The sequence below is a fragment of the Bidens hawaiensis genome, unplaced genomic scaffold (assembly GCF_021521415.1).
Source record: "Bidens hawaiensis isolate Kalapana, Puna unplaced genomic scaffold, B.hawaiensis_p1.1 tig00027321_1, whole genome shotgun sequence".
Taxonomy (NCBI): domain Eukaryota; kingdom Viridiplantae; phylum Streptophyta; class Magnoliopsida; order Asterales; family Asteraceae; genus Bidens; species Bidens hawaiensis.
The window spans coordinates 94,082-106,402 of NW_027494417.1; the positions used below are offsets into that span (position 1 = coordinate 94,082).

General features: G+C 37.8%; 1 protein-coding gene across 1 annotated transcript; it reads left to right on the forward strand.

Moving 5' to 3' along the window:
• Positions 1-6,192: 6,192 nt before the first annotated feature.
• Positions 6,193-9,535, forward strand: LOC143575247 (protein trichome birefringence-like 34). Its single transcript, XM_077059670.1, has 5 exons — positions 6,193-6,668; positions 7,877-8,051; positions 8,222-8,418; positions 8,502-8,660; positions 9,141-9,535. Exons 1-5 carry the CDS (start codon positions 6,307-6,309, stop codon positions 9,490-9,492), a joined length of 1,245 nt encoding a protein of 414 aa, XP_076915785.1. The 5' UTR covers positions 6,193-6,306; the 3' UTR covers positions 9,493-9,535.
• Positions 9,536-12,321: the final 2,786 nt, after the last annotated feature.

Here is a 12,321-nt window from a genome sequence, read left to right on the forward strand (position 1 = left end):
GAACCCCAGTTGGGGAAAACACGAATGAAACTGCAGCTTCAATGTTGGAGACTACATACTGCGTAAACAACGAGATTCCGAACCAGGTGCATATCGGCTCGAAAGGCTCGATGACACCCCCATCCCAAGAACATGGAAGGGAGCTCAATTACACAGGTTGCATGTAGATCAATTCCAAACTTGTAAAGAAAAGGCCCAGAGCCACTTCTAATGGAAATGATTCTCCTTATCACATTGACGCTGATGGTCTTACATTTATACTTATGAACTTTCCACACTAATATGCCGGTATTCACCGCATAAATAAGTGTGAAAAGAAGTAAGTCGTTGCGTGTGGACGGCGGCAAAACCCGCATAAACACAAAAAACGGCAAAAATTTCTAAGGAAAAGATGAGGAAAACCTTCACGCAGGTCAGTTATAGGTAAAGTTTGGTCATCCCACTAAATGAAAGTGACGGTCCTACCCGCACAATCATGATAGAGGAAACTGAACAGTAACCTATTGACATCCGCGCGTCGAAAGGTTAACTTATTCAAAAACACTGATATGCCGGTATTCACCGCATAAATAAGTGGGGAAGTAAGTCGTTGCGTGTGGAAGGCGACAAAACCCGCATAAACACAAAAAACGGCAGAAATTTCTAAGGAAAAGATGAGGGAAACCTTCACGCAGGTCAGTTATAGGTGAAGATTGGTCATCCCACTAAATGAGAGTGACGGTCCTACCCGCACAATCATGATAGAGGAAACTAAACACTAACCTATTGACAAACACGCGTCGAAAGGTTAACTTATTCAAAACACTTGGAAAATTGCTAAGTTAAACTAAAGTATGCATGAGCGAATCATATATTGTTTATGAGGCAAAACAAGTGTCAAATTAAACTATAATATGCATGAGCAAGTCATACAACGTTTATAAAGCAAGTCAATAAGTGAAAGTGACGGTCCTACCCGCACAAACATTTATATTTCACAAAAAAATTCAAACATTACAAGAATGGCCAGGTATCTACCCGCCTTCAGAAATGTAAATCTATCCTAACGGTGGGAAGGGATCTCAAGGTTCAAACTTCAGGACCACTCCCTCCAAACCCACTTGAACCCGCACCATCAGTTGGCTGTGGCGGTTCAAGAAAAGCCTTGAGAATAGTTAGCCCATCATCGGCAGCAGCAATTTCGTTCACCTTCTCCACCACCGGATGCGGGAATGCAGCATACTGGTTCACTGCTTGGTCGTAAGTAGCTTCAGTGTCCACATCATAAAGAGGGAAGTTGGAAGGCGGGATGCCCTTCTCAACAAACCCCAGACAAAGCAAGAAACCAGTCTTTTCCCCATCCTCATGAAGATCCGATGCACAACCTACAAAAAATATATGTATCAAAAACTTTTCTAAGTATAAAGAAAAGCGTAAAGATATTATGAAGCTACGCATACCTGCGACAACGCTTCTCGTAGAAGCCATTCCTTGGTGATCAGAGCTTCCTGGAGGGCAGCTTGAGCTTGGTCACGGGCGCGTTCGGCTTCATTTTTGTTAAGGTTGGCAAGCAACACTTCCTTAGCAGCAGCCTCTTCAACGCCCTTCAGCTTACGCTCAGTGTGGTCAAGCATACCCCTCTGGTCCAAGATCTCTTGGAGCTTTTTGGCATCTTCTAAAGCCAAAGCATCATGAGCCTGCTGAAGCCTCTCTAGTTTGGCTTTAAGCTCCTCATTCTCAGCGCGCAAAGGCTCAGCAATGGCTTCAGCTCTGGTGGCCCTCTCGGTCGCGTTCCGCGCAGTTTCCTTAGCCAACCTAAGCTGTTCGTTAACAGCTTGGGTAGCATTGGAACGGGCCTCGAGCCGGGCCTGAACTTCAACCTCGAGGGCCTTGAAGGCCTTTTCCTTCTCCGCAGCAATGGCGGCAAGTCTCCTGTTCTCCTCCCGGATAGTCCGCGCCTGAGCCACTTCCTGGCTACGCGCCGCCTTTAACTTGTCGTTTTCACGACAAAGCAACTCGACGCGCGGCTGCATCCGGGCAAGGAGAATCCGAAGCTCATTCGTCAGCCTACCCTCCTGGTAGCTAGACATGGCTTCCCCCAACGCACCACTTGGGGCTACGTGACGCGCCCACTCGACGCAGTCCACAGCCGTTCGAAGGGTTGTTCCCCGGCGGATGTTCCACCGTGGAACATACACCTCATTGGAATCCGAAACTGCAAAAACAAAAAGCGGTTAGGAAAAAATGATAAAAAAAGAGAAAAAAAAAGATAATACGCCAAAATAACCCTACGCACCTGGTCGACAACAGGCCGGTAGCCGCCAAACCCATCACCCGAACCTAAGGGATATCCATCCAAGAGGTCAGGCAGATGGGAAGGAGGCAGAGATTGGCTAGAAGCCCCAACCCTGAACATACCTGATGAACCGGCCGGGGAGGTAGTCGCCGGTGCCGGAGGCACGGTTGAAGCCGCCGCGGTAGAGACCATCGGAGGTGAACTCACTGGAGGTGAACTCACAACCGAGGCCGCCGCTGCGGAGGAGCCCGCAGAAAAAATCACCGCCGGCTCAGTGAAGGATGCAGTAAAGATGGCACTGACTGCCGGCGGAGATGACGTCACAATTGGAACAGTTGCCTCAACGGGATGAGCAACTGAACCAACACTGCAAACAGGCGCAGCCGCCTGGGTCATCGCCTCGGGTAGATTGACCAAACCTACCGTCATTGGTCCAGAGATGCTCCTTCCCGCTCCACTCTGGAATGCGGTTGCATCCACGCCTGCATGAAGACAAAATATTAAAAACTATGGCGGAAAGAATTGCGGGTAAGATTAATTTATACTTACGAGTTTTCTTGAGCTTGAAGGTTCTGACAGGCGGGGACGAACCCGATGGAGCCGGCCTCTTCACGCCAGTCACCGTCGTCATACTGGGCTGCCCGGAGGTGACAGCTGTCTCAACCTCCGAAACAGTGGTCTCACCATCACCAGGGTTCCCCACTGCCTCCTCGCTTTCGGTCTCCGAGTCGGACCGATTTCCCTGATCGGCGGTGGAGGCGACCTTCGCCTTGCCCTTCACACCGGCAGCTTTCTTCTTCCTCACGAAGAAAGGCCCATCTGCGGATCCCTCATCAGAAGATGATAAAATTAGGGAAACTCCAGCAGCGTTTGAGCATGAAGAGGGCGAGGGTTAAAGAATCCCTTACCTGGCCGCGTGGCGCTCAAAATCTCGTGGCCCGGCGGGTAGACCTCCAAGAATACCTTGGAAGTAAAGTAACTATAAGACGAGTGCGGGTACAGTGTCAAGGCGAAACCCTTCACATACTTAGCACTTGCAGGGAATTGAAACCAAGAAGGATCTTCTGGGCCATGCTTGTGGAAAGGGAAATAACATCCCCGCATAGCGGGAACGTTGAGAACTAGATTGTTTGAAGCTCCAAGATGGAATTGGTTGTTTAACATAATTGATCACTATGTCTAAAACTACCAAAACCTCGTGGAGAATCTACACAAGTGAAACTCAACGCTCCTGACTTGCGAGGAGGTTACACACCTACCCGCATCATACCCAAAGATCAAGCAGAAAAGTCGGGAATTTCTGCACGTGACATTAGGAAAACCGCGGGAAGAATCCCCACGGAGAACCTTAAAACTAAAAACCCTTTTCAAAACCCTTTGCTTAAGTCCAAAAGTTCACCTCACTTATTAACAATTCATGAGAAGAACATTGGACTGGGGGGACTTGAAGAGGTAGGTCCCAGCAGAGCCCAGTTGGACCCGCAAGACTCACCTTGAAGAGGGACGTCTGCGCAAAGACCAACTGGTTCCGCAGGACCCACCATGCTCAGAGAGATGAAGACCTTACGCGCAGTACGCCAGCTGTTCCCGCAGGAAAAGCCTCCCAATGGTGAAGTAGCCCGCCTGTTCCCGCAGCTGCGGATACAAGCCATCAGGGAAGGCTACCCGCACTAATAGCAAGGCTACACGCACAAGGCACTAACTCTCAATAATTCAGTAATGTCACCTGAAGAAGGAATGAGCAAGCCGGGAATACTCCCGCCCAAATGAGCCAGTCCGTACGCTTCTGGAGGATCTTTTGTACTATACCTGCCAAGGTATGGACAAAATAGACAAGATCTGACCAAAGCAGCCCATGAACCAATCACAGGGTGATAGCTCACTGACAACAGTACGATGAGGATCACGCTCTAGTACTTAATGTCACTATCAACCGCTGCCTACTCACCAACCCTTGTCGTGGCACGTACATAGCCTGCAGTTGGTGGAAAAGGAATAGTACACAGCCGACCATGTCACTATCAGCCGCTGCCTACCCACCAACCACCAGCATGGCACGTGCGTAGCCCACAGTTGGTAGAAAAGGAATATTATACAGCTGGCTGTACCTGCTTGGAAACCTACCTTCGGCTATAAATACTCCAACACCTTGGAACGGTATCATATACTCTCATATACCATCACATATCTTATCTGCTCTAGCTATTTCTCTTAATATACATTTATATTCAGAGCAATCTAGTCTGATTCTCACGTCGGAGGGTGGTCACAAGGAGGTACCCCCCCTTCTCAGTGACGAGCTCACGGTGTCTGTTTTGCAGGTCATCAGAAGAATAACCATCTTTGCCGGACCTAACCCTCGTGGGAAACATCTACTTGACCCTAAGATTATCCGTAATCTGCCGGGGTCACTTAGTGTTTCTTCATGCTCCTTTGACCGTAATATGTTTGACCCTTACCCAACTCACATACTTGAGATAAACGGTTGATGACATTGTTGTTGATCTTAGATTAGGAAATAAAACAAATATAAAAGTTCAATTACTCATCATAACTTGAAATTTTTGTACCTAATACATTATTACACTAGTTTAGACTATCAAGCCTATTAGAACTCAATAGGTGAAGCTTGGGTCGGAACTCACTTGTTAAACAAGCTTATTCTCAAATTTGAGACTTAATTCGAGATTCTAACAAGCTGAAATCAAGTAGTTCATGATCAACTTGACTAATTTATACCCCATTCTTCTTACTCATCTCCTAATTCTTATTATCTAGGACATAAATGGTAGTTATCGAGTTACAGAAAATTCAAAATTGTTCATAGATTTAAAATGTGTCAAATCAATTATGATAACTAAGAAAATGCCCGTAATAAATTATTTGATTGAACTCGGACCGAAGTAACATATTATTTTACTAAATGGAATACTCCTTTTTTATGTAATAAACATTTTATTTATTAAATAAAGAAAAGGACACCTAAACAAAAACAAATTAAAATAAAGCAGCTCATTAATATAGTTGTTGGATAGATTGACTTACTCCAAAATTAAATTAAAACAACTAATTTAAAACCTTTTGTATTAGTTATCAACTTCTTTCTTTATTTTATTATAAGTTCTTAACTTAATTAATGAATACTTAGATGCACATTATTTTATTATTATTCTATTACAAATAATGGTGTTTGTGGTCAATTGATAAAGGCAGGACATTTAAACAATTGAATTTGGGAGCTAGAGAAGATCTTTAGTTCATCAAGTTTCAGAGATGACAAGATTTAACTGAAAAAACAGATATTTAGTAGGTTAATTAGTTAAATAATTATTTTCCTAACCATATTACATTGATTTTTTATTTTTATATATTCTTTTATTTTTTATATTAAAGACTAGATCCTTGACATAAATTTGATTTGACTCATTAAATTTATTAAAAAAAGTATCTTATAGATTACATCAACTAGTTTTGACATCATAATACATTACTTCAAAGAATAAGTCCTGGTGTATCAATTTTTAAATTAATAACATGTTTTATATATTCGATTACTTGCTACACAAAACATTCAACACAATTCATAACCCACAATTTTAATTAAGATCAAATTTCTAATTTGATTCGTTTTTCAATAATTTGAATCAACATGGTTGTTTGATCGACACATGCATACTGTAATAATATAGTAAAAAAAAAACTTTAAATATTTGCAATAATTACAAATAATAAAAAACTATATATCAATTTAATATTTTCTTGAAAAACGTTGCATTATTTTTATTTATTTATTTATTTTTTTTATTTTGCATTAATTAAATTGACGGATGTCAGTAATGAAATAAAATAAAATATTTTATCAATATAAATAATCAATATTAGGAATATCGGATCAACTGCCAAAGTGCAATAATACCAAAAACATAAACAATAATATTCATGATCACTACTTCTTCTCCTCCTCCTTCTTCTTCTCTTTTCCATCACCATTCTTGAAAAGACACTTATAAATCCTTCAAAAAATATTAAAAATGAAGGGAATGATTGAAGGGTTGCAGAAAGTGAATATCCATTCGTATCATTCTGCAGGATTGATGCTTGTAATGGGAGTGATAATGGTGGTTGTTTACTTTAGTGGAGATGCTGGAGGAATATTCATAAGATTGAATAATATGAATCGTGATGGAGAAGCAGAAATGGCGGAGGAGGATTATTCGTTTGAAGGTTGTGACTTTTTCAATGGGAGTTGGGTTTATGATAACAGGTCAAGACCTTTGTATAAAGAGAGAGAGTGTCCTTTCATGACGGATGACTATTCTTGTCAAAAGTTTGGAAGGAAAGATTTCAACTATCAGTTTTGGAGATGGCAGCCTCATGCTTGTGATCTTCCCAGGTATCATGATCTCTCACTCTCTCTAGACTCTATGTATGTATGTATGTATGTATGCAGGCATGTATGTATGTATGACATTAGACATATGTATGCATTGATGTATGCATATAGTATGTATGGGATGTTTGGGATTGTTTATTAAATTTGATTATTTGCATTAATTGTTCGTGTAAAACCTACTGCGATACGATAAATGTCACGTTATATGAATTGTATGATAAGGCGAAAAATATCATACGAGGTAGTATGACCTTGACGATGATCACATAAATCATTTCTTTGTATTAATCATAGAATTTAACCTTCATACGACTTATATGGTCAATTTGTCTTTTATTATCATGGCTGCCCCATGGGAAGGGTGGCACGAGCAACCACCCAAAGGCTAGTCTACGGAGGCCACAAAATTTTTGAATTTTTATATATTATATAATTTTTTTAGATAAAAGAGTATAATTAAGTTGGGAAATCAAATTTGTTTTTCTAACTCAGTAGTCAATTAACATTTGATTTAGTTTAGAGTTTAGACCCATTTAAAGTCACTTTCAGTTACACGTTGTGGCCATTTATCCAAGTACCCAACTATATATGCCTATTATCATTAGCTCATTTAAATCATAACTTAATCATCATCATTACCCATTTAAATCATTATTGTTATTGAAAACAATATATTAGAGAGTATGAATTATAACGAGTTCATCGAGAGTTCAAAAATTGCTAGCTAGGAGGGCTTTATGATTCCTTTAAGTATTTAAATTAGATCATTTTGACACAATACTTTTGTTTTGTTTATTGTTATCACAATTACTTAAATTGTATATGAGTTATTGAGTTTATATTTCAAGGGCCCATTTTTTTTGTCCCGAAACTTTCGGGATTCTTGCGGAAGGTCTTGCCTTTCATACGACCCGTATGACACATTTGTAGTGTTAGGATAATATGTCAATGGTGTGTGTTTAGCTCTGCCCATAAGCAATCACAAATGGTTGTAACTTGTAATTAGATAAAGCAGTTTTAAGAAAATCCAAACACCCCCTAATTCAGTGATTCTACATCTGTGTCTTGAGCTCAACAAAGTTGATATACACATGCATTAGACTTGTACTTTAACATATGATTAATGACTGAATACACAAAAATAATGCTGCAATGGGTGCATTAATATAAGTTGTTCAATTAATCAATTTTGAAGGTCAAACTTGTAGGTTTAATGGAACAGCACTGTTGGAGAAGCTAAGGAACAAAAGGGTTGTTTTTGTTGGGGATTCATTAGGCAAGAACCATTGGGTTTCACTCCTTTGTCTTATTGACTCATGGATTCTTGAACCATCACATAAAGTTGCAGAATGGCATGGCTCACTGATCACATTTAGGGCATCTGTAAGCAACTTCTGTGACTTTTGTCATCTTCATAGATAGCTTTAGATACACATGTGACATTTATTTAACTTTTATTTATATATAACATCTAATAGAAACACAATGTTTCCATAGATTTAGATGCACATGTGACATTTACTTAACTTTTATTTAAATGTGACATCTTATAGGAATACAATGTTTCCATTGATTTTTATTGGGAACCATTGTTGGTGGAATCGAATTGTGACAATCCGGTCAACCACCGAGTACGTGATCGGATCATGAAAATTGAGAGCATCGAACGGCATGCTAAAGAGTGGATTAGTGCTGACATGTTAATTTTCGACTCGTATACGTGGTGGCTAGAGCCTAATATGACACTTTTGTAAGTATATGTAATGTGTATAGATCGAGTTTTATAACGATTAATAAATATATGAATCGTGGCACTAAAAGTTTGTATTTTAGGTGGGGATCGTTTGAAAATCCTAACAAGACTACCGTTGAATCTAGAAGGGTGACCCGTTATGAAATGGCATTAAAAACATGGGCGGATTGGTTGGACAATCATCTTAATCGCAACAAAACTAGAATATTTTTCATAAGTCTCTCTCCGGACCACAAAGAGTATGTACAACTATTAGTTACCTTTTCATTACATTTACCTATTATAACACGAATTTAAGATTAATTAAATATATTAATGGATTTGGATAAAGTCTAAATGGGTCCGGGTTAATTTTGGTTCAAACCCACGGACGCGTTAACTAAACAGATCTCTCAGGTGATGTTCACTTGTTGATCATTTCTACCTATTTAAATTTATAATCCAAAAAGTGTTTTGTGGTAACTTAAACTTATTGGGATATATAAGTCATGAAATGAATATTATTATACAATAAAATTAAATAAAATAACACTGGACATCAGGATAAATGAGTCGTGTTCATGTCAACCTGAATATACGCACATCATGTTAGGTTCGTGTATCTGACATGATATTCTAGTTCGTGTTTGCGTCGGTTTTGACCTGTCAACTCGTGAATACAATCCACTTAAGTCCCCTTGTAATTTCACATGCTAATCATTTTTGTTTCTACTTTTTAGGGGTGGAGATTGGGGGAAGACAATGGAAGAAAACTGTTACAATGAAACAGAGCCAATAATGAAAGAAGGATATTGGGGAAAAGGATCAGATACTGATCTAATGAGAACAGCACAATCCGTGGTACAAGGTCTTGAAACGAAAGGCCTTAACATTAAACTTTTAAATATATCACAACTCTCACAGTATAGAAAAGATGCTCACCCTTCCATATACAAAAGACATTGGGTTCCTCCAACAAAGCTAGAATTAGCTAACCCCGTTTTGTATGCGGATTGTGTACATTGGTGTCTTCCGGGAGTCCCTGATGTTTGGAACGAGATCCTATATGCTTACATACGTTATAAAGTATAAATAACTTCATTTATTTTGGGTGATTTTAGAAATATTTAAATTTAGGTAGATGAGAAAGACATGAAAAAAATATTCAAAGGAATAGGTTTAAATCTCTCTAAAGTCTACTTTGGTGGTTTTGCTACACCAACCCTTTTGTTGTTTACTTCATTTTTTATATTGCAAAGTCAAAAGCTTGTATTGTTTACTTTTGCTTTTAATGTTTCAAACACAACATCCTTTAAACCAAGCCAAATTTTCTTTATAATTAATTTAATTAATCAATTGGATTAAATATTTATGTAGTTACAATTAAAATAAAATAATAAAACACCTAAGCCTTATTACTAATTATTAAATTATCATTTATTTTAATAAGTATTCTAATCCTTGCTGTATTTCCTTGATCTCATTACAAATATACAATAACATTCTTTGTAGATTTTATGTTCTTTCATTCATAACACATAATATATTTTTTATATGGAACCTTATTTTTTTGAATAAGAGTTCCAAATTCTCACAAAAACATTAATGTACTCGATTTTCTACTTATGGATTGAGAAAAGAATTGTGCAGGGTCAAGATCCACACAGTTCAAGGTGTATTCTTTTTATGGAAACCATGTGCCCTCCTTACTTTTTTCTGTGGACTTTGTTTATAATTTGATAATTCCAAAAATCAAATTCTTGGTGAAAATTTATTTTTGGATTTTTTTTTAATTTAATAGTATCTAGTCTTTTTTTTTGTTTTTTTTTATGAAACAAAGACTTCTTTTGTGTTTTTAATTTAGGTCATCATACTTTATTATAAAGTGTAATTGTAATTGCAATTATAATTATAATTATAATTATAAATTATATTGATACCGACCGAATCATGCCGGTTCACACCATTCATACTTTTTTTTGTTAGTTTGTTGTAAATAGGCGTTGACTATTTAAATTTTTTGGTTTAGTTTTTGTTTTAACGAATTTCTATGTTACTTTTTTTGGGTATTCATTTATATTTACGTTTTAAAGCCAATACCGATCGAATTTGCATCGTTTTGGCAACACAACGCTCAGGGTTAGTTTTTTGTTGTTGGTTCACCACGAGTTTTGTTTATTTTATTTTTCTTTTAACTATCTTGATTTTGAATATGTTAATTTGTTGTATTTGGGCGTTGACGAATTTATCTTTTGGTTTTGTAAGTCCCGTAACCTGTACATGATGAATTCGCGTTAGTGCCCTGCCACAATGCGGGTTTTTTTTTATGTTTTTTGGTTTATCATCGTTGCACCGCCACAACGCCATCATGTTTTGATACCTTGTTCATATTAATTAACTTACATTTCTTAGAACGTCGAATTCACAACCCCACCAATCATACATTTAAATATACACATTGTTTCCTATAAGACTCGAATCCTTAATATCATTAGAGAGATACCACTATGTAGAGATTTTTGATACTAAACTACTAAGCTAAAAGCCTCTTACAGCGAATAAAGACTTGTTATGATAAAACCCTTTAATCAACACAACACAACACAACTCAACCCGTTTCATTACACTTAAAAGAAACATTTTGTCAATGGAAATAGTTAAAGTTTGGTTATTTTATCCAATATTATTAAAACTTTAATATATATTACAACTTGAAAGTAGGGGTGCACAATTTCGGTCTTTTTATAAAACTGGTTTCAGGTTTAATCAACAACGATTAAAAGACAGTTTGAGTTAAACCAGCTCAGTTTTAAAACCGGGTTACGAAGTGGAAAATCCTAAACTATTGAAACTGGTTAGAGTTAGTTTCGAAAATCGGTTTTCAACAAATAAAAAATTGTATTTTAATTAAAAATTTAGACACAACATATTAAACATAATAAAGTTTGTTTTTCTAGTTATTGTAATAATTTTTGAAAATCAAGACAAAAAATGTAAAAGAAATTGCATTACACCATTCAACTTCAGTTTTAAATTGCCATTGTCATTGTCGTCGTTTTCTTTTTACTCCTGCCACCTGGGCCTCCTGGCCAAGGTTGTTTTGTCTTTTATAGTTCTGTTGTCAACTTGTAATGTCAACATACAATGTCGTGTTCTAATGGTCAGTAGGGCCGTTTCGTTGGTAAGCTAAATGAGGCAATGGCCTTAGGCCTCCAGATTTATAAGGCATCCATCTTAGATAAGAGTTATGTATTATGAGATTTTGAAAGTAGAGTTATTTTAGAATTTGTAACTCAATGATGAGCCACAAGCTATGGATTATTCATTCATATCCATTATCACGGCATATCATCCATATTCTATAATTCTTGTATACTCTCTAGCACTATACGCATAAATAAAATAAAATAAAATAAAATAAAATAAAAAGACCTCAACATTTTAGTTAGTTTTAGGCCTCCGAGAACGTTGAGACGGGCCTGATAGTCAGATTTTCTAAACGACTGTAACGTTGTATTCACGGTGAAAATTTTAAATGGTTATAAACTGGTTTAAAACCAGTCATTGGGTGAATAATCAAACCAATCCTAAACCGACGGGTAGGTTCCTGACAAAACCATTTTCAATTAAACCTGTTATGATTTTGGTTTCCGTTTGGAACCAATTCAGTTCACAAACCGATTACGATGTACTACTCTACTTGAAAGTATCAAAGCTCGGTGCGGATTGCAGCCCATGCTTCTTGGGCTTAATCAAAGCTCCGATCTGAAGTAGGATGCTACCAAAGGTGATAGCCTAAATAAAACACTGCCAGGCCCAATAAGCACAAACCATTATCCATCAACTAAAATCGGGTAAGAACCGGATATGGCCAAGTGGGGTACAACTGGAACCTGGAAAATATATCTCATACTAGGCTTG